Here is a 22,331-nt window from a genome sequence, read left to right on the forward strand (position 1 = left end):
AACTAAAAAATTAAGCGTGTTTTCTATGTTGTGATATGCGCTGGAACTATTCTCAACATAAGTCTCATACATTGGAGGATAATAGAAAAATATCAGCTTTAACAAGATTATAAAGAGTTCGCCTTTTATTTATTTACTAGCTATTTGCAAATCATAAGCTGGATAAGAAAACCCTGTTCATTTAATGGGTTTAGTTATTTTTACGCTACAAGACTGACGTCTCACATAACTTTATATGTTCTATTTTAAACCAGGGCGCAAGCGTCAGATTCGCGACAAAGTAACATACAAAGATTGTAATTTTTTGCAGAAAAAGAAAAGCAATGACATTTCGGGCATTTAAGGATCAATTTACGGGTGAATTAAAAGCAAACGCGCACAAATACCCTGTTTTAATTGTGGTTAAGTTAATACATTTATCGACAAACAAGTTGGAAAGCCTCTCTTTTTATAGGATCCCTGATGCTCATTTAACGTCAATCATCACGAAGTATATTCGATGCGTGTATTGCACATGATTGGTTTGGTGAGACAAGCGCACGTAAGATACCTTGACCAAGCCTTTGATCAACTGTGCCTTTTGTTGAACTGATAGAATGTACAGGTGTTCAAGTTAAAGTAAAAAAAATGAAACGTATTTCCTTCGTTCTGATATGCTGTGCTGGAACTTTGTTTCTCAGCAACTTCATGCACAAAACGATGATGGAGAAATACAAACGTCTTCATAGTTACTATGCGTGAGTATTTTTCACCCTAACCCAGACGTAAAGCCATATTGTTCCAGTTATAGATTATACTTTATACAATTTTATTTGATTAGTAGAAACCATATTTGTATCAAAAATGCTTTCCCATACGCAACAAAAAAGCCAGAGCCAATATGCTAAACATAGTGGAGAAAACGTTTCGAACACTGCTGTATTCATCATCAGTGCTGTAAGGTAACTGAGTTGCACAGCACTGCGTATTAGCTCTGGCTTTTCTATTCTGTGTAATTTACTTCATGTTTTTCGCACCTAAATGCTTACCTGATCCAATGACAAGCTCTGTTTCATTTTGATAAAGTCAGGCTTACCAAACCGTGCATATTTCTAATATAAGGTTCACAGGCTTCGCAGCCAAGGCATTGCAGCCAAGCTGGATCAGCAACTTTTCCCGACAAGTCGGAGCGAGATCTGAAAAAGCAAGCTCCCGGTATTTCTAATATATGTGCTATTTTTTACGAGCTGCATCCAGAAAATACAAATGTGCTTATCTTTAGAGCGGTGGAATCTAATAATTGACAATACCCTATCACAAAACAAATTGTGTAGCTTCTCGTTCGTTGATTAAGACTGGAAACATCACATAACAACGCGTCTAACAACTAAGCAACTGCTTACAAACCTAGTAATTCACTTCGGTAATGGTCAACACTGACCAATCACGACTTTTCGACTTTTACTTTGCACACATCCCGAGGATGCCAAAAAACAACGTTTTTGAGTCCACTCGCGACCGATAAGTTTGTAGTAGGCGAAGGTTAAACACAAAAACATAAAAACAATTGTCCTGTTTTTTTTAGAACTGCCAAAGAACCCACAGCCAAGCTTGTGATCTTGCTGGCTCAGACGCGTTCCGGATCAAGCTTTCTCGGGGAGATATTCAACCAGAATCGCGAGGTTGCATACTTCTACGAACCACTTTATCCGTTTGGTGATTGCCCGCGAACTACAAACAACAGCATGGAAAATGAAGTTCTTGCGTATTTCCACAATGTACTTCGATACGACTTTAACGCAACCAGAGAACTGTACAGAAGAGCGTTCGAACAGCCGACAAAAAAGAAGGCGGAGAATGGGTGAGGCCGATGGTAAATAATGATTTGTAAATGTGACACCATACATACTGAGGTAAATATTCGCTCTCATTTCTGAACCAAGTGCAACTTATTAACTATTTGTATGGCGAATATTAGTATTATCTTGGAAAAAGATGAAGCTTTTATCATATAACAAGGTATTTTAAGTCGTGTTTTGTCGCATGATGAAACAACACAGGGACATAATAACACACCTCCCGTGTGGTATAACAACAATTTGTTCCAACGTAACAGGTATTTTATTTGTGAATACAAAATGTGCATGTTCCCTGTTTCAACACAGAATTTGAATTATTGTACAAACGTTGCTTAGATTTAGTGACCGCTAACGCATTAACACCAAGTTCAAATTCAGGTACATGTTTTAAAGCAAACGTATCACCACTAAAAAGTTAACGTTTAGAAATAACTCGATCGCAGTATGCAGTGCTTTGAAGCATGTTGATATTGGTTGTTATTGCCTAATTGCATTTTCAGTATTTACTGCACAAAATTTATAAATAAATGTTGTGGAGAAACTGAAAATCGTTACAAGAAAGCGTGGTTGAACCTGTATGAACGTGGACCTTTCAAAAATCTCTTAGAAATCAGCAGCAAGCGTGCTGCAAGCAACGCACTTTAGTCACGTTAAACCACCACTCCCAGTCATGGCAGAATTTGGTAAAAGGGTCGCGCCCTAAACAAAACATGAAAGCGTGAGTCTGGAGCGACAGAAATAAGGAAAATGACTGCTGTTCTGGACATAAATTGTCACAAAATAACTTCGACCCATTGTTGACAAATTGAATCGAGTAAAGTCGTGCGTCTGGCGGTGTCAAATTCCTATTTATGTAGCAAACGGCTTGAAAAATAACTTTTCGTTGCTACATAATTAATAAACTCACTACAACACTTATTGCACAGTTTGTCTCGGGACTTTCGCACCATTATCACATGACATTGTTTTTAGGGATGCACCGAAAGTTCGGTTTGCCAAATTTATTCGTCCGAAACTAAGGAATTTGTAATTATATTATCCTGTTTCGGCCGAATATTTTTGCAAACTTCGGCCGAAAACGAAACTTTTTTACTTCATGCAAGGATGATACGCAAAGTTTAGTATAGATTGGAATCATTGTTCAAACTATACGATTGTGTTCATTTTATTTGTTATTATTGTCACCGAAATAATGTCACCAGCACATATTTTGTTTAAATTTATTGCGTTTAAAAGAGATGGATACCAAAATTGCTGTTTCGGTGCATCACTAATTGTTTTGTCGCATACCCCAAAACATACACCTTGTGTAGCGCAGCTTGGCTGCAATGCCAGTAAACTAATCACCTCAAACGCTATAGTTGTAATCGCCAAGTAAGGGACTTGCGAGAAGGGGCGATCCTGCATGCCTTGTCATGTGACTGCATAAAACATTTCCTTCTTGCAAATTTAATCTCTATACCCACATTTTTTTTATATAGGTTGTGGAGAAATGCAGAGATTTATACTCGGCTGACGTCCATTACATTTCAGCTGATATGAAAAGTTTGGATAACGCGTCAATGGTCGTCACAGAAGCGCTGAATAAACTCGGTAAGACCTGAAAATCGCCGTAATATCTCTCTTCGTCTTATCGCAAAAGGAATAATAAATGTGTTGTATCTTTTATTACTTCAAGCCCCTGCCTATAAATGTCATCCAACGTAAGTCTTTTCCACCTTGGTTATTTCAAACCTAATTCAGAATTTATAAAAAAAGCTGAGTTTGATCGCAAGTTTTCTTGAAGACAAGCAAAATAATTTTGAAGGTGGAATCGATCTTCTCATCCTCAATCACTTCGGTGACGTCGAATTTGGCGGTTACCAACACGACACACGTGACTTACAAGATGCGCTGATGGTGAACATGATATCGCATGCTCATATCGCGTCTCGATCCGTCAAAGCTCTTTCTCAAAGCAAAGGCAGAATTGTAGCTGTATCATCTGCCGTAGGTAAGTCATTATTCGTTGCTATATTGTTGCTTTCTTCAGCATTTTCATTAGGGCGATTTTTTCTGGGCTAATAATTTTAAAAATGCAACTTTAATTTGCTAAAAAATGCCGCCAGTTTGTGTGTTTTTGTCATAATAAAAATTACTAATTTATGTCTTACCGTCGCAATGCAACCTGAAGTCGCACAAATTCTTTCATTTTAGGACTTATTCAATAACCTAAAAATATATGTTTTTTTATGTGACAAACAATTGATCTAATTATCATATAGTCCTTATTTTTTTAACATATGGTAATATCTGTACATCGTGCAGTGAAAGAAATGCTTGTAACATTCAAAAAGCACCGCTCCCCCTAAATTGATGTTCCGTGCAGTATTTTACCCCTAATATCTTGATTCGGGGAACCCTATAATATATAGACGTCAATTACTTCCGATCGAACAAGTATATTTAAATTATACGCCAGACAGCACGTGCTTTGTCTTGTATCCGCTCTGACGCTTGCAGTAATTTGTACGCGAAAATACGACGGCGTATAGGGAAATCCCCGTGGCGCTTCCGGAGATTTTCCCATTTGTCATTTACGAAGCAAGCCGTTTTCTGATTGGACGGAAATTATTTTGCGTTGAAGATAGTGATGCATTCTTGTATATTGTTACCCTCAACAAAATAAATTCTTTCAAACCTGCACAGTAAAATGCCGTAATTGATTTTGCGGTTTTAATGACGATTTTCATCTGATGTGTAATTATAACACTTTGACAAAAAAGTTGATTTTAGGTTAAAACCACGCCCTGCACACTTGTGATGAGGTAGTGGTGGGCCTATTTATTTTAACCCTCTTCTTGTATTGCTTTTTATAGACACTGAGAATGCTTTCGAAAAAGGGAAATATATTTTATCGAACATACCACAAGACGGACAGATTTTAGTCTGAAATTAACTGTTCTGTGAATGCAGTAAATTGCCTTTCTATTAATTTGTGGCGTTTGATTGATAAAAAGGATGCTACGTTGTGCTTCTAGGTTTTCTTGGTTCTCCATTTATGATTGCTTACGCAACGGCGAAATCGGCGTTGAATGGATTCTTTACCAGTTTGAGGCACGAACTCACGTACAATCAAACTGATGTTTCTGTAACACTTTGTCATCTCGGTTATATCGGTGAGTTTAATTAAAATAATGTGTGGAAAGCATGAGATTCCACATAAGTTATGGAAAAAAAATATTATAAAAATATGCTTCCATAAATGTCGTCAAAAGCAAAGGGTGGAAATTGTGGTAACTTTGAGTCGGGATTGGGGAGTGATTCCCGGAATCGGTTACTAGGAATTTCCACAAAGTTTATGTATGTTTTTGTACACATAGCAGCTGTAGAAGCTGGGCATGGCTTTAATGGCGAAATACATTTTTCAGAAAAACATCAACTGAGATTACTGTTTGATCATAATGTCGATGTTACATGTAGTGCTACTTTTTTATACTTGCTCTACATCCAGAATAACCAATGGTTCCTAATGCTTGGTCTGTAATTTGTTGCTTGTTTTCACCACAGACACGAAAAGTGCTGAAAGAATCAAAGACAACGTTGTTTTAAAGCCGTCGTCCAAAACAGCTTGCGCATCCGAAATTGTTAAATCTGCCATAAATCGGATGAGCGAAATGTATTTTCCCCGCTATTTTGGCTGGGTTCACATCTTTAAGACTATGTTTCCGACAGTAATGGAGAAAGCAACACAACTACTTTATCGCAACGTGGAATAGAAGGAAAAATACGTTTTCCAGCTGTGTAGTTTTCCACGTTTTCCAGCTGTGTAGTTGTGGTGTCATAGAGAATGCGCCGATATACGAGGACCTGGTGTGAGGGCAGAAAGGGATTTCGTGTTTCTATGGCTCCGTTTTTGATTACTTTGTTCACTGCACAGATCAACATAGAAATCTTTCATGTTATCGCTATGACGTCATGCGTGCGTAGCACCAAACTTAAATTCACACTGATCAATCAACCTTGTATCGTGCGTTACAACAACGCCCTATTTGTTTTTTGTTGCTTTCCAATTTGAATGTGTATGACATCCGAATTGATTTAACACACGTCACTGATGTATTGTTTAGTGCCGTGGTGTAAGAGCGTTTATTGGTTCAAAGCGTGGATCCGCAAGAGATTGGGATCCTCGTTGTCTCCTGTACTCTGTGATTTCCATGTATATTAAAGCTGCTTTAATACATTGAGCCAATTTCGCTTACTTTCCAGTGTGTAATCTCCAGACGAGAAGGGTAACAATCTGCAGAAAAAACAGTCATGAAAAGAACCAACTAACCATGGTTTCGCCTGCGCCGTAGTTTGTCAATGTTTGTTGGACAGCAAAACATTTCCAGGTGTAGGAACTGATCCAACCAGAAATGTGTACATGCCTCAAAAGAAGATTTGTGAACGCACAAGGGCAACGGGACGCACAGTTTGGGAATCACTGCCTTAATACAGTGTTTCACTTAGGTTGGCCAGACCCTGGCCACAGTATCAATACTAAGTTCGCACATGTAATATTTGGGTTTTGCTACCATTAGGTGTCAGTGTTGGTCAAGAAAATTCTTCCTTTCTTCTCCCTTTTAATTTATTTTTTTTCCATTAAATACTACTTTAACAAAATGACTGATTTGTTGCATTTCCAGGCATTGTTTTATAATAAAAACCTTCCCCTGTAGTTTGGGAATTAGGCATTGGTTGACGGTTAGTATGAAAACGTCCCTAACTGCAAAATCAATATAAAGTTATAAAGAATCCATAAAAAGCAAATACTGGCAGAAAAGAAACCCTTGCAGCGTGTAGAGGTCGATATGGTTCCCTGCTTCTTATACAACTGGGTATCAGTTCACTTTGACGAATGGGATAGATTTACCAAATACGTTCGTGCTTTGACGGTGCACCCCCGAACAACAAACATGACAGTCAGCTGACGGCGTGGGAGCTGATTCATGGATTGCACGGTGCGTGCTATCGATTAGTGTTGATTAGTGTAGTGGATACAAATGGGATTGAGTAGGTGTAAAAGCCAGGTCACATTTTAGCTCATAAATTTTGGTGTTGAAAGCACCAATATAGGTTGGGACGGAATCGACAGTTTACACTTACTGTTAATTTAATCTTTCCAAAAAACCAAATGAAAGGCTTGACACGGCGGTTAGTTAATCTTTACCCTCTTCTCGAGTGTTCCTGATGCTGCGTAGACAGGTAATGAATTTCCAGGGCTTTTGCGGCTGGCTTGCCTTTCGAACAAAAGCAGGCGGATTGTGACAGACTTGGTAACCAGTTTGGTGTAATCAGTGTAAATTACTATAAAGATTGACTGTTACTAAATCAGGAAGTGTTGAAATTTAAACAGGAAGTGGTAAAATTTAAACGATAAAGGCGTGTTTTCTTTGTTCTGCTCCTAAGGTTTACAAAGCTTAGCAGCCAAGGCATTGCAGCCAAGCTGGATCAGCCACTTTTCCCGACAAGTCGGAGCGAGATCTGAAAACTCAAGCTCCCGTAAACTTACGATCCTGGGCTAACCAGACCCAGCGCTCTACCAACTGAGCTACAGGAGCTCAGTGGCTTCACGGGGTATATTTCTTTGTTCTGATATATGCTGGAACTTTCCTTTTCAGAAATTTCATATACTGGAGGATAATATTGATATACCAACGTTCACATGATTACTATGCGTGGATGTTTTCGTCATGTACAAGCCCACATATAGATTATGCTTTGTACCACTATAGTTGATTATTAGATAGGTAGTTTGTATCTACATATATTTCCAATAGCAAGCTTGTTTAATGGATATAGTACAGCATAGAAAGTGATTTTAAAGTGATCGGCGAAAGACAGTGCATAAAGATGCTTTTGTCAAACCAACGCAAATAAGTTATTTTGGCCATTCCTGTGTCAACTGGGCCTTTTGTTGAACTGATAGAATGTTCAGGTGTTTAAGTTAAAAAAAATGAAACGTATTTGCTTTGTTCTGATATGTATCGGGACTTTCCTTCTTAGCAATCTCATGTACAGGAGGATGATGGAGAAATATCAACGTTCACATAATTATTATGCGTGAGTGTTACTCTTATTTCCTAGACATATACCCAATAACAAGCTTGTTTTAATGGCTCGGAGTTACGATATACCGTGCTTAATTCCAAGATTTGTGTCAATTTTCGCAAGTTGTGTCTTTTAGATAAAACATAGGCCTATGTGCGAAGTTTTGGAAACGTGCTTATTTCAGAGAAACATGCTTATTTTAAACTCGCATTAACAAAGTAGGTGTTTAGTTTTGCTCCTGGAAGGTGGTAACCATGGCAACAGTAAAGCATAGTAGGTGGATTCGAATGATCGACGAAAAGCCATCGCATAAATATATGTCATTTCTAAAATTGTAACTCTTTTCATTGGTTGAAAAAGATGACATACTATTCTAGGGGTCCATGAATGGATAAAGGGGCTCACGAACACCATTGTTTGCTCTAGAGTTTCTCGCGTAACGACTGGGTTCTATAAGCTCTAACGTATATTAGATAGCAGGCACAAAATAGGCAAGTTTTAAAAGTAATTTCATGATTTGCAAAACCGCCCCATATTTACTGTATGGCGCAGGAACTATTTAGTTCTAAGAGCAAAAGACGTTATTTTTGGGCCGTGTTAAGTTCGTCCGCTGGCCCAACACAGTCTTGAAAAAAAAACATGTTTTCTTGCATTGACTTCAAACATACAACATAAAAGCTCATGGTTCCTCTATGTTCATGCAGGTTTTGAACACGTAAGCGGGTAAAATTCACCGGATTTTAATGGGAAAGAAACAACTTGTATTTCAAAAAAACACCTAACATAACGCAGTAACACTTTAGCTCCCGAAGATAGTGCGTTTAATCAAGCCTCACATACAAAAAGTAATTTTACGCAACCGGTAGTTTTCTTGAAAATTTTGACCTTTTTATGTGTTCTCTTCGTATATGTTGTTGTATTAAGAAGGATACAACATACACGTTCGAATTGGGAAAACATACAAAAAATACTTATAAAAGTTTTTGCAAGGAATGCACAATATTACACACAAGAATTAAAAACAAGCAATTGTGTTTGTTGTTTTTGTATTTTAGAACTGCCAAGGAACCCACAGCCAAGCTTGTAATCTTGCTGGGCCAGACGCGTTCCGGATCAAGCTTTCTCGGGGAGATATTCAACCAGAATCGTGAGGTTGTATACTTCTACGAACCACTTTATCCGTTTGGTAATTGCCCGCGAACTACAAACAACAGCATGGAAAATGAAGTTCTTGCGTATTTCCACAATGTACTTCGATACGACTTTAACGCAACCAGAGAACTGTACAGAAGAGCGTTCGAACAGCCGACAAGAAAGAAGGCAGAGAATGGGTGAGGGCGATGGTAAATAGTGATTTCTAAATGAGATAAGACGCATTCTGAAAATAAACTCGCTCAAATAAAAACGAAAAAGAGAAAGCTTTTATCATACAATGACGTATCATGCATTAGTTTCAAAACAAAAATGTCATATATTCCAGATGTCTACGAACAGGAGTGTGCTTTTCTGACTGTGGCAAGTGTGCTGGCTTCATTCATCGCAATAAGAGTGTGTGTCGTCTAACCAATGCAAACAAGTGTAGCGTCGAGACATTTCTTCAAAACGTGACCAATCTATCAAGGGCAGCTAAGCTGATAGCATTCAAGGTGGGAGTTTAGCATTGCATTCCTGTAAAATGTTACTACTGTATTTTCCATTTATACATAGCTTTGCTACTTATGCGATATTAGCTGGATTGAAACCCTGCTCAAAAACCAAGATTATGATATTAAGATTGTTCACTTGGTTCGTGATCCACGAGCTATAGTAAACTCCAAAATTAACTACAAGGACAGCCCAAACACTATTGAAGACAATAAAGCAAGGTAAGTGTTACCTATTTCATATAACTTTGCTTGATGGCTTCAAACGATTGCACACATACTATTTAGACCTATCAGGTCTTATCACTGCACCTCACTGACCGTTATTGACTCATGTAGGCCCTAACATTTCATTGATGTAATTTTCTATATGAACCGATCAATCATTTGGAATCGAGTTAATTAAACTATCAGCCGGTAATGTATATCACATGGATTGGTTTTTGGTCTGCAGGTAGTGTTTTGTGAAATATCATGTCAAATTTTGTCGTGCATTTTGCTTTCAGCAAACTTACAACGGTAACATGCCTGCATGTGGAGACGATGACAAAATATGCCGACGAGAATTTAGTTGGCAGCAAACATTACCTTCGGGTAAGACACGAAGATTTTTCTCTGCATCCGATAGAAGGCACGGAGCGAATTTACAAATTTGTTGGTCTGCAAATGGCTGAAAACGTCCGCCATTGGCTTTTGGAAGCAACATCGTCGAAAAACGATAAAAGCCTTTCAAAGAAAAGTATGTTTGGCACCAAGAGAGATTCTTCCGAGGTTGTGGTGAGCTGGAGAAAGCAGATGCTCCTAAAGCAAATCAAGCTGGTTCAGCAGCATTGTCATTTCTACATGTTGAGCTCCAACTATGCGGAATTCGAAGACGAAGCGTCCGCTCGTAATCTAAATGTAACAAGTTTTTGATATTATGCACTTGACCAAAGCTGCCAATCACTCGCCCCGACACAAAAGTTCTTTAGTTACTTCCACGCACACTGGAAGATACTTTTACACCGGATCACAAAGTTTTTTTCCAAATTTGATCCACATATCAGCCTATGTAACATAGAAATCTGTACGAATTTTAAAGCTACGATTTCGGGTAGTATTTCAACTCAAATATATATCCAAAAATAACAGGTAGTTGCCCTGTTCACATGTAACCATTAAAATTCGATCAGATTTCAATTCTACATAGACTTATATGTGGATCAGGCTTGACAAAAACTTTGTGACCCGGTGAAGTAGTATTTTTCAAGCACAATGTTTCATTAGCCCCATCCAGCGGAACTTATAAGTAATAAACATCAACACTAGGGGCGTAACGGAGCTTACGATAATTTGTTTTATCTTCTCTAACGGGCTTCCATAGAGAAGCGGGTTCCTTTCAGGGGTGGAATGGTAATTTTTATAGTACCGGGGCTCTACGGTTTGAAGAACACAGATTTCGTCAGTAAAGAATGGACATCTTGCTTAAGTCACCTGCAGAGCTTCCGAGGTTCCGTTCAATCTCCCCAGCACTTTACCTCTGCTTCCGAAACAAAAAAATTGGGACATTGCAATTCTGTTTTTACCGCAAATGACTTAACGGGAGGATTTAAATAATATTTTTTTATTCGTTTTATAGGACAATAACATATCCGCTGTCAATTGTTCTTGAATGGGGTTCAATCGCTGTCGCACTGTTTCATCTGTTAGGCCTAACCAGGGTGAATTTTATGTGAAAAATGAGAAAAAACGGGAGGATTTATTCAACGGTGCTACAACGTACAACCGGTTAAACAATATAATATACTCATTCACGGTTACGTTATCAGACAATAACACATCCGCTGTCAATTGTTCTTATGTGGTTAATTGGCTGTCGCACCGTTTCCTCGTTCTTTGATGGTGATTTGGCAAGCAAGCTGTATCTGGTTGGAGTTCTCATGTTATCCGTATTATACAGTTTCTTGTTTGTTAAAGTTCGAGTTCAGTTTGGTGAAACGATTGTGGATTACTTTGGACAAGCGACTGCAAAATTGGGTATTGCGGAACCTTACCAGCTTTAATAAGAACCTATAGGGGGGTTGTATTACCATGAGCTAGTATTTGGATTCAAGCAAAGAATGCTGAACTAGTCATTTTAGCCTTGAGGGATCTGTACTAACTAAAATAACCTTGCAGGGTCCACGGACGACAAAGTGTGAGTAACAACAGCTTAGGTTGCCTATTGTTTAACTGACATCAAGCGCTGGCCTTTTAACTAAAAAACGAAGCGTTTTCTCTTTGCTCTGGTATGCGCTGGAACTGTTCTCAACATAAGTCTCATACATTGGAGGAATATAGAAAAATATCAGCTTTTACATGATTATAAAGAGTACGTGTTTTATCTATTTACTAGCTAATTACAAATCATAAGCTGGATAAGAAAACCCTGTTCCTTTGAGTGGGTTTAGGTACTATTACGCCACAAGACTGACGTCTCACATAACTTTACATGGTCTATTTTAAACCTGGGCGCAAGCGTTAGATACGCATCAAAGTAACATACAAAGATTGTAATTTTTCACAGAAAAAGAAAAGCAATGATATATCGGGCATTTTACAACAGAATCAATTTACGAGTGAGTTAAAGCACATGCGCGCAAATACTTTGTTTTAATCGTGGTTGAGTTAATACACGTATTGACCAACAAGGTGCGGGGCCTCTCCTTTTATAGGATTTATGTTGCTCATTTAAAGTTAACCATAGCGAAGTATATGCAATGCGTGTATTTCACATGATTGGCTTGTACCAAATTGATTGTTTTATGAAGGCGGTTTGGTAAGCGAGCTTATGTTTCACTGGGTGCTGGCTACTTTGTATGTCCCTATACTCTGACTGCCTTCTTTCCCTTATTTTGTATTGATTGAAGTGAGAAACAGTTTGGTGAGACAAGTGCAGCACTTAAGATACCTTGACCAAGCCTTTGAAAAACTGTGCCTTTTGTTGAACTGATAGAATGTACAGGTGTTAAAGTCAAAGTTAAAAAAATGAAACGTATTTCCTTCGTTCTGATATGCTGTGCTGGAACTTTGTTTCTCTGCAACTTCATGCACAAAACGATGATGAAGGAATATAAACGTCTTCATAGTTACTATGCGTGAGTATTTTTTATTCTAACCGAGACAGAAGCCATATTGTTCCAGTGATAGATAACACTTTATACAATTTTATTTGATTAGTAGAAACCATGTTTCTATCAGAAATGCTTTTCCATACGCAACAGAAAAGCCAGAGCCAATATGCTAAACATAGTAGAGAAAACCCTTCGAACACTGTTGTGCTCTGATTCATTTTAATATGGCCAGGCTTGCCAAACCGTGCGTATTTCTAACATATGTGTTATTTTTTTACGAGCTGTGTCTCAGAAAATACAAATATGCTTATTTTTGGAGCGATGGACTCAAATAATTGACAATACCAACATCACAAAACAAATTGTGTATCTTCTAGTTTGTTGCTTAAGGCTGGCAACATCACATCACAACGCGTCCAACAACTAAGCAACTGCTTACAAACCTAGGAATTAACTTTGGTAATGGTCAACACAGACCAATCAAGACTTTTCGATTTTTTTAATTTGCACACGTTCCGAGGATGCCAGGAAAACAACGTTTTTGAGTCCACTTCGGACCGATAAGTTTGTAGTAGGCGAAGGTTAATCACAAAAACATAAAAACAATTGTCCTGATTTCAGAACTGTCAAAGAACCCACAGCCAAGCTTGTGATCTTGTTGGCTCAGACGCGTTCCGGGTCAAGCTTTCTCGGGGAGATATTCAATCAGAATCGTGAGGTTGCATACTTCTACGAACCACTTTATCCGTTTGGTGAATGCCCGCGAACTACAAACAACAGCATGGAAAATGAAGTGCTTACGTATTTCCACAATGTACTTCGATACGACTTTAACGCAACCAGAAAATTGTACAGAAGAGCGTTCGCACAGCCGACAAGAAAGACTGAGGAGTATGGGTGAGGGCGATGGTAAATAATGATTTGTAAATGAGGCACGGTGCATTTCTGGGTTAAATATTCCTTCTCATTTCTCAACCAAGTGCAACTTATTAACTATTTGTACGGCGAATATAAGTACTATCTTGGAAAAAGATGAAGCTTTTATCATATAACAAGGTATTATATGTCGTCTTTTGTCACATGATGAAACAACACAGGGACATAATAACACACCTCCCGTGAAAATCAGCAATCGCGATTTTGGGCCTTTTCGGCCGAACAAGTTTTTATTTTAAGACGAATCATTTATTACTTCAAAAACGAACGTCATACATTCCAGATGTCTACAAACAGGAGTGTGTTTTTCTGACTGTGGCAAGTGTGCTGACTTCATTCATCGCAATAAGAGTGTGTGTCTTCCAACCAATGCAAACAAGTGTAGCGTCGAGACCTTTCTTCAAAACGTGACCAATCTATCGAGGGCAGCTAAGCTGATAGCATTCAAGGTACGACATTACCACTACATTCCATGAAAATGTTACTACTGTATTTTCTATTTGTACATAGCTTTGCTACTTGTGCGATATTAGCTGGATTGAAACCCTTCTCAAAAACCAAGATTATGATATTAAGATTGTTCATTTGGTTCGTGATCCACGAGCCATAGTAAACTCCAAAATTAACTACAAGGACAACCCAAAAACTATTGAAGACAATAAAGCAAGGTGAGTGCTTCGTTTTGAACTTAAGCTAATTTAATATGACGGAATCATCAGCTGTGCTATGTGAAACACGTATTGGTTTACATTCCGCCGCGTTGTATTTGGTTAAAATTCATGTCAATAGTTTTTGTGAATTTTGCTTTTAGCAAACTTACAACGGTAACATGCCAGCATGTGGAGACGATGACAAAATATGCCGACGAGAATTTAGTTGGCAGCAAACATTACCTTCGGGTAAGACACGAAGATTTTTCTCTGCATCCGATAGAAGGCACGGAGCGAATTTACAAATTTGTTGGTCTGCAACTGGCTGAAAACGTCCGCCATTGGCTTTTGGAAGCAACATCGTCGAAAAACGACAAAAGCCTTTCAAAGAAAGTTATGTTTGGTACAATGAGAGATTCTTCCGAGGTTGTGGTGAGCTGGAGAAAGCAGTTGCTCCTAAAGCAAATCAAGTTGGTTCAGCAGCATTGTCATTCCTACATGTTGAGCTCCAACTATGCGGAATTCGAAGACGAAGCGTCCGCTCGTGACCTTAGTATAACAAGTTTTTGAGATTACGTAACACCATAAGGTGAATAATTCTCGAAAATATTTTCTTGTACTTTTCGTGTAAACGCCTCTTCATGAAGTTGTCCAGTTATTGAAAAATTACTAATTTTTCTCTTTATTCTGCAAATAGTTTTTTGTTTTGTTTACCACTTGGTGACAGTAGTGATCAAAAATATACTCAGTTGAAATTGGTCTCACTAATCTTCGTCATTAGCGTAAACAGGGCTATGGTCCTCCCAAATATTTCAAGATTTTAAAGTTTGCGTTTTGTGAAGTATCCAATTTGCACCTAATTATTTTCAGCAACCTGTTTAAAAAAAAATCTTTTAATTTCCTTCCTTTATAAGTGGGACATCGCTTTGCTTCTTTCGTCTTTTTGTTGAATTTAGGCTGGAATCCTTGATAATAATTATATAATTTGATAATAAAGGAATGTGTTGACACACATATTATTTCAGCGCATTTGTTGAAAAGTACACCATGGCTAGACATCAGTCATACAAATTAATGAGTTCCATAAAGAAAGATGCACTATTTCTTCGACAGCATTATAGCATGCCGCTATAGGCCATTAAAGGCCGAAATGGGGGTCAAACACCTGATCGGGATTCCCCGGCTACGAAGCGACCGCTCGCAATTTAAATGTAACAAGTTTTTGAGATAAGAAAATATCTTCATGCCATGTTTTTGCGTATTTATATTGCGTCATGGCTTTTTATACGATGTGAAACGGAGTTTTGAAAGCAAATTCTTTACTCCGTTTCCTCACGTTATGTTGGACTGCATGAATTAGCATTCGTGATACAGATGACCGATGCTTGTGTTGAGGTTATTTTCTTTTCCGGTGCTCATAAGATCTGCGTCAACCAGTAGCGTTAACCAGTAAAATTCGCTCAGATTTATATTCTACGCAGACTTATATGCGGATCAAGTTTGGCAAAAAAGCTTTCTGACCCGGTGAAGTAGTATTTTTCACGCACACTGTTTCATTAGCCCCATCCAGCGGAACTTATAAGTCATAAACATCAACACTAGGGACGTAACGGAGCTTACGATAATTTGTAACATCTTCACTAACGGGCTTCCACAAGGAAGCGGGTTCCATTCAGGGGTGGGATGGTAATTTTTATGGTAACGGGGCTCTACGGTATGAAGAACACAGGTTATATGAGTAAAGAATGGACATCTTGCTTAAGTCACCTGCAGAGCTTCCGGGGTTCCGTTCAATCTCCCCGGCACTTTGCCTCTGCTTCCAACACAAAAAACTTGGGACATTGGAATTTTGTGTTGACCACAAATGACTTAACGGGAGGCTTTAAATAATATTTTTTTATTCGTTTTATCGGACAATAATTTATCCTCTGTCAATTGTTCTTGAATGGGGTTCAATGGCTTTCGCCCCGTTTCATCTGTCAACCAGGGTGAATCTTGTGTGAAAATATGACAAATGACTTAACGGGAGGATTTATACAACGGCGCTTCAACGCACAACCGTTTAAACAATATAATATGCTCTATTCGCGGTTACGTTACATCAGAAAATAACACATCCGCTGTCAATTGTTCTTAAATGGGGTTAATTGGCTATCGCACCGTTTCCTCGTTTTGTGAAGGCGATTTGGCAAAGCAAGCTGTATGTGGTTGGAGTCCACATGTTATCCGTATTATACAGTTTCTTGTTTGTTAAAATGCGAGACCAGTTTGGTAAAACGATTGTGGACTACTTTGGACTAGCGACTGCAAAATTGGGTATTGCGGAACCTTACAAGGTTTAATAAGAACGTATTGGGGGTTGTATTACCATGAGCTAGTATTTGGATTCAAGCAAAAAATGCTGAACTAGTCAGTTTAGCCTTGAGGGATCTGTACTAACTAAAATAACCTTGCAGGGTCCCCGGACGAAAAAGTTGGAGAAACAACATCTTAGGTTGTTCGTTGTTTAACTGACAGAAAGTGCTGGCCTTTCAACTAAAAAATTAAGCGTGTTTTCTATGTTGTGATATGCGCTGGAACTATTCTCAACATAAGTCTCATACATTGGAGGATAATAGAAAAATATCAGCTTTAACAAGATTATAAAGAGTTCGCCTTTTATTTATTTACTAGCTATTTGCAAATCATAAGCTGGATAAGAAAACCCTGTTCATTTAATGGGTTTAGTTATTTTTACGCTACAAGACTGACGTCTCACATAACTTTATATGTTCTATTTTAAACCAGGGCGCAAGCGTCAGATTCGCGACAAAGTAACATACAAAGATTGTAATTTTTTGCAGAAAAAGAAAAGCAATGACATTTCGGGCATTTAAGGATCAATTTACGGGTGAATTAAAAGCAAACGCGCACAAATACCCTGTTTTAATTGTGGTTAAGTTAATACATTTATCGACAAACAAGTTGGAAAGCCTCTCTTTTTATAGGATCCCTGATGCTCATTTAACGTCAATCATCACGAAGTATATTCGATGCGTGTATTGCACATGATTGGTTTGGTGAGACAAGCGCACGTAAGATACCTTGACCAAGCCTTTGATCAACTGTGCCTTTTGTTGAACTGATAGAATGTACAGGTGTTAAAGTTAAAGTAAAAAAAATGAAACGTATTTCCTTCGTTCTGATATGCTGTGCTGGAACTTTGTTTCTCAGCAACTTCATGTACAAAACGATGATGGAGAAATACAAACGTCTTCATAGTTACTATGCGTGAGTATTTTTCACCCTAACCCAGACGTAAAGCCATATTGTTCCAGTTATAGATTATACTTTATACAATTTTATTTGATTAGTAGAAAACATGTTTGTATCAAAAATGCTTTCCCATACGCAACAAAAAAGCCAGAGCCAATATGCTAAACATAGTGGAGAAAACGTTTCGAACACTGCTGTATTCATCATCAGTGCTGTAAGGTAACTGAGTTGCACAGCACTGCATATTAGCTCTGGCTTTTCTATTCTGTGTAATTTACTCCATGTTTTTCGCACCTAAATGCTTACCTGATCCAATGACAAGCTCTGTTTCATTTTGATATAGTCAGGCTCACCAAACCGTGCATATTTCTAAAAGGTTCACAGGCTTCGCAGCCAAGGCATTGCAGCCAAGCTGGATCAGCAACTTTTCCCGACAAGTCGGAGCGAGATCTGAAAAATCAAGCTCCCGGTATTTCTAATATATGTGCTATTTTTTACGAGCTGCATTCAGAAAATACAAATGTGCTTATCTTTAGAGCGGTGGAATCTAATAATTGACAATACCCTATCACAAAACAAATTGTGTAGCTTCTCGTTCGTTGATTAAGACTGGAAACATCACATAACAACGTGTCTAACAACTAAGCAACTGCTTACAAACCTAGTAATTCACTTCGGTAATGGTCAACACTGACCAATCACCACTTTTCGACTTTTACTTTGCACACATCCCGAGGATGCCAAAAAACAACGTTTTTGAGTCCACTCGCGACCGATAAGTTTGTAGTAGGCGAAGGTTAAACACAAAAACATAAAAACAATTGTCCTATTTTTTTTTAGAACTGCCAAAGAACCCACAGCCAAGCTTGTGATCTTGTTGGCCCAGACGCGTTCCGGATCAAGCTTTCTTGGGGAGATATTCAACCAGAATCGTGAGGTTGCATACTTCTACGAACCACTTTATCCGTTTGGTGATTGCCCGCGAACTACAAACAACAGCATGGAAAATGAGGTTCTTGCATATTTCCACAATGTACTTCGATACGACTTCAACGCAATCAGAGAACTGTACAGAAGAGCGTTCGAACAGCCGACAAGAAAGAAGGCAGAGAATGGGTGAGGGTGATGGTAAATAGTGATTTGTAAATGAGATAAGACGCATACTGAAAATAAACTCGCTCAAATAAAAACGAAAAAGAGAAAGCTTTTATCATACAATGACGAATCATGCATTAGTTTCAAAACAAAAATGTCATATATTCCAGATGTCTACGAACAGGAGTGTGTTTTTCTGACTGTAGCAAGTGTGCTGGCTTCATTCATCGCAATAAGAGTGTGTGTAGTCCAACCAATGCAAACAAGTGTAGCACCGAGACCTTTCTTCAAAATGTGACCAATCTATCAAGGACAGCTAAGCTGATAGCATTCAAGGTAGGTGGGAGATTATAATTGCGTTTCTGAAAAATGTTACTACTGTATTCTATATGTACATAGGTTTGCTACTTGTGCGATATTAGCTGGATTGAAACCCTTCTCAAAAACCAAGATTATGATATTAAGATTGTTCATTTGGTTCGTGATCCACGAGCTATAGTAAACTCCAAAATTAACTACAAGGACAACCCAAAAACTATTGAAGACAATAAAGCAAGGTGAGTGCTGTTTGTCATAACTTTACTTGTTGTCTGCAAACAGATACACACATTCCTTTTGGACCTATCATGTCTTATCACTGCAGCTCAGTAACCGTTATTGACCCAATTGGGCCCTAGCATTTCATTGATGTAATTTGTATCTGAACCGATCAATCATTTGGAATCGAGTTAATTAAACTATCAGCCGGTAATGCATATCACATGGATTGGTTTTTGGTCCGCAGGTAGTGTTTTATGAAATATAACCTCAAAATTTGTCGTGAATTTTGCTTTCAGCAAACTTACAACGGTAACATGCCAGCATGTGGAGACGATGACAAAATATGCCGACGAGAATTTAGTTGGCAGCAAACATTACCTTCGGGTAAGACACGAAGACTTTTCTCTGCATCCGATAGAAGGCACGGAGCGAATTTACAAATTTGTTGGTCTGCAAATTGCTGAAAACGTTCGCCAATGGCTTTTGAAAGCAACATCGTCGAAAAACGACAAAAGCCTTTCAAAGAAAATTATGTTTGGTACAAGGAGAGATTCTTCCGAGGTTGTGGTGAGCTGGAGAAAGCAGTTGCTCCTGAAGCAAATCAAGTTGGTTCAGCAGCATTGTCATTCCTACATGTTGAGCTCCAACTATGCGGAATTCGAAGACGAAGCGTCCGCTCGTAATCTAAATGTAACAAGTTTTTGATATTATGCGCTTGACCAAAGCTGCCAATCACTCGCCCCGACACAAAAGTTTTTTAGTTACTTCCACGCACACTGGAAGATACTATTACACAGGGTCGCAAAGTTTTTTTCCAAATTTGATCCACGTATCAGCCTATGTAACATAGAAATCTGTGCGAATTTTAAAGCTACGATTTCGGGTAGTATTTCAACTCAAATATATAACCAAAAATAACAGGTAGTTGCCCTGTTCACATGTAACCATCAAAATTCGCTCAGATTTCTATTCTACACAGACTTATATGTGGATCAAGTTTGGCAAAAACTTTGTGACCCGGTGAAGTAGTATTTTCCATGCACACTGTCTCGTTAGCCTCATCCAGCGGAACTTATAAGTCATAAACATTAACACTAGAGGCGTAACGGAGCTTACGATAATTTGTTTTATCTTCTCTAACGGGCTTCCATAGAGAAGCGGGTTCCTTTCAGGGGTGGAGTGGTAATTTTTATAGTACCGGGGCTCTACGGTATGAAGAACACAGATTATATGAGTAAAGAATGGACATCTTGCTTAAGTCACCTGCAGAGTTTCCGAGGTTCCGCTGTCAATTGTTCTTGAATGGGGTTCAATGGCTTTCGCACCGTTTCATCTGTTAACCAGGGTTTTGTATGAAAATATCACAAATGACTTAACGGGAGGATTTATTCAACGGCGCTTTAACACACAACCGTTTAAACAATATAATATACTCCATTCGCGGTTACGTTACATCAGACAATAACACATCCGCTGTCAATTGTTCTTGTGGGGAACATTGGCTGTCGCACCGTTTCCTCGTTCTATGATAGCCATTTGGCAAACAAGCTCTATCTGGTTGGAGTCCACATGTTATCCGTATTATACAGTTTCTTGTTTGTTAAAGTACGAGTTCAGTTTGGTGAAACCATTGTGGATTACTTTGGACTATAGCGACTGCAAAATTGGGTATTGCGGAACCTTACAAGGTTTAATAAGAACCTATAGGGGGGTTGTATTACCATGAGTTAGTATTTGGATTCAAGCAAAGAATGCTGAACTAGTCATTTTAGCCTTGAGGGATCTGTACTAACTAAAATAACCTTGCAGGGTCCCCGGACGACAAAGTTTGAGTAACAACAGCTTAGGTTGGTTATTGTTTAACTGACATCAAGTGCTGGCCTTTTAACTAAAAAACGAAGCGTTTTTTCTTTGCTCTGGTATGCGCTGGAACTGTTCTCAACATAAGTCTTATACATTGGAGGAAAATAGAAAAATATCAGCTTTTACATGATTATAAAGAGTACGTGTTTTATTTATTTACTAGCTATTTGCAAATCATAAGCTGAATAAGAAAACCCTGTTCCTTTTAGTGGGTTTAGGTACTATTACGCCACAAGAATGACGTCTCACATAACTTTACATGGTCTATTTTAAACCAGCGCGCAAGCGTTAGATACGTATCAAGGTGAAACACAAAGATTGTAATTTTTCACAGAAAAAGAAAAGTAATGATATATCGGGCATTTTACAACAGGATCAATTTACGAGTGAGTTAAAGCACATGCGCGCAAATACTTTGTTTTAATCGTTGTTGAGTTAATACATTTATTGACCAACAAGGTGTGGGGCCTCTCCTTTTATAGGATTTATGTTGCTCATTTAAAGTTAATCATCGCGAAGTATTTGCAATGCGTGTATTGCACATGAATGGCTTGTACCAAATTGATTGTTTTATGAAGACGGTTTGGTAAGCGAGCTTATGTGGCACTGGGTGCTGGCTACTTTGTATGTCCCTTATGCTCTGACTGCCTTCTTTCCCTTATTTTGTATTGATTGAAATGAGAAACAGTTTGGTGAGACAAGCGCACGTAAGATACCTTGACCAAGCCTTTGATCAACTATGCCTTTTGTTGAACTGGTAGAATGTACAGGTGTTAAAGTTAAGGTTAAAGTCAAAAAAATGAAACGTATTTCCTTCGTTCTGATATGCTGTGCTGGAACTTTGTTTCTCTGCAACTTCATGCACAAAACGATGGTGAAGGAATATAAACGTCTTCATAGTTACTATGCGTGAGTATTTTTTATTCTAACCGAGACAGAAGCCATATTGTTCCAGTGATAGATGACACTTTATACAATTTTATTAGATTAGTAGAAACCATGTTTCTATCAGAAATGCTTTTCCATACGCAACAGAAAAGCCAGAGCCAATATGCTAAACATAGTAGAGAAAACCCTTCGAACACTGTTGTGCTCTGATTCATTTTAATATGGCCAGGCTTGCCAAACCGTGCGTATTTCTAACATATGTGTTATTTTTTTACGAGCTGTGTCTCAGAAAATACAAATATGCTTATTTTTGGAGCGATGGACTCAAATAATTGACAATACCAACATCACAAAACAAATTGTGTATCTTCTAGTTTGTTGCTTAAGGCTGGCAACATCACATCACAACGCGTCCAACAACTAAGCAACTGCTTACAAACCTAGGAATTAACTTTGGTA

The 22,331-nt window shown here is 38.4% G+C and overlaps 3 protein-coding genes across 3 annotated transcripts; all 3 read left to right on the plus strand.

Moving 5' to 3' along the window:
* The first annotated feature begins 843 nt into the window (after positions 1-843).
* Positions 844-5,596, plus strand: LOC145913870 (hydroxysteroid 11-beta-dehydrogenase 1-like protein A). Its single transcript, XM_083001632.1, has 7 exons — positions 844-941; positions 1,565-1,840; positions 2,811-2,823; positions 3,320-3,431; positions 3,646-3,831; positions 4,859-4,996; positions 5,388-5,596. The coding sequence occupies exons 1-7, from the start codon at positions 844-846 to the stop codon at positions 5,594-5,596; spliced, it is 1,032 nt and encodes a 343-aa protein (XP_082857758.1).
* Positions 5,597-7,792: 2,196 nt separating this feature from the next.
* On the plus strand, positions 7,793-10,568 carry LOC145913832 (carbohydrate sulfotransferase 1-like). Its single transcript, XM_083001591.1, has 5 exons — positions 7,793-7,922; positions 8,966-9,241; positions 9,391-9,556; positions 9,618-9,775; positions 10,060-10,568. Exons 1-5 carry the CDS (start codon positions 7,816-7,818, stop codon positions 10,466-10,468), a joined length of 1,116 nt encoding a protein of 371 aa, XP_082857717.1. The 5' UTR covers positions 7,793-7,815; the 3' UTR covers positions 10,469-10,568.
* Positions 10,569-12,559: 1,991 nt separating this feature from the next.
* LOC145913872 (carbohydrate sulfotransferase 1-like) lies at positions 12,560-14,801 on the plus strand. The gene is made up of 5 exons (XM_083001635.1): positions 12,560-12,669; positions 13,267-13,536; positions 13,865-14,030; positions 14,092-14,249; positions 14,393-14,801. The coding sequence occupies exons 1-5, from the start codon at positions 12,560-12,562 to the stop codon at positions 14,799-14,801; spliced, it is 1,113 nt and encodes a 370-aa protein (XP_082857761.1).
* Positions 14,802-22,331: the final 7,530 nt, after the last annotated feature.

Source organism: Ascidia mentula, chromosome 9 (genome assembly GCF_947561715.1).
Source record: "Ascidia mentula chromosome 9, kaAscMent1.1, whole genome shotgun sequence".
NCBI classification, from domain to species: domain Eukaryota; kingdom Metazoa; phylum Chordata; class Ascidiacea; order Phlebobranchia; family Ascidiidae; genus Ascidia; species Ascidia mentula.

Excerpts from the sequence above, each read along its gene's own strand:
- LOC145913870 (XM_083001632.1), top strand. The coding sequence starts at position 844 with ATGCTTTCCCATACGCAACAAAAAAGCCAGAGCCAATATGCTAAACAT. Across the intron at positions 942-1,564 it reads TTCATCATCAGTGCTGTAAG|AACTGCCAAAGAACCCACAG; the intron begins GTAACTGAGTTG and ends TGTTTTTTTTAG. Across the intron at positions 3,432-3,645 it reads AGAAGCGCTGAATAAACTCG|GTGGAATCGATCTTCTCATC; the intron begins GTAAGACCTGAA and ends ATAATTTTGAAG.
- LOC145913832 (XM_083001591.1), top strand. The coding sequence starts at position 7,816 with ATGAAACGTATTTGCTTTGTTCTGATATGTATCGGGACTTTCCTTCTT. Across the intron at positions 7,923-8,965 it reads CGTTCACATAATTATTATGC|AACTGCCAAGGAACCCACAG; the intron begins GTGAGTGTTACT and ends TTTGTATTTTAG. Across the intron at positions 9,776-10,059 it reads ATTGAAGACAATAAAGCAAG|CAAACTTACAACGGTAACAT; the intron begins GTAAGTGTTACC and ends TTTTGCTTTCAG.
- LOC145913872 (XM_083001635.1), top strand. The coding sequence starts at position 12,560 with ATGAAACGTATTTCCTTCGTTCTGATATGCTGTGCTGGAACTTTGTTT. Across the intron at positions 14,031-14,091 it reads CTAAGCTGATAGCATTCAAG|CTTTGCTACTTGTGCGATAT; the intron begins GTACGACATTAC and ends ATTTGTACATAG. Across the intron at positions 14,250-14,392 it reads ATTGAAGACAATAAAGCAAG|CAAACTTACAACGGTAACAT; the intron begins GTGAGTGCTTCG and ends TTTTGCTTTTAG.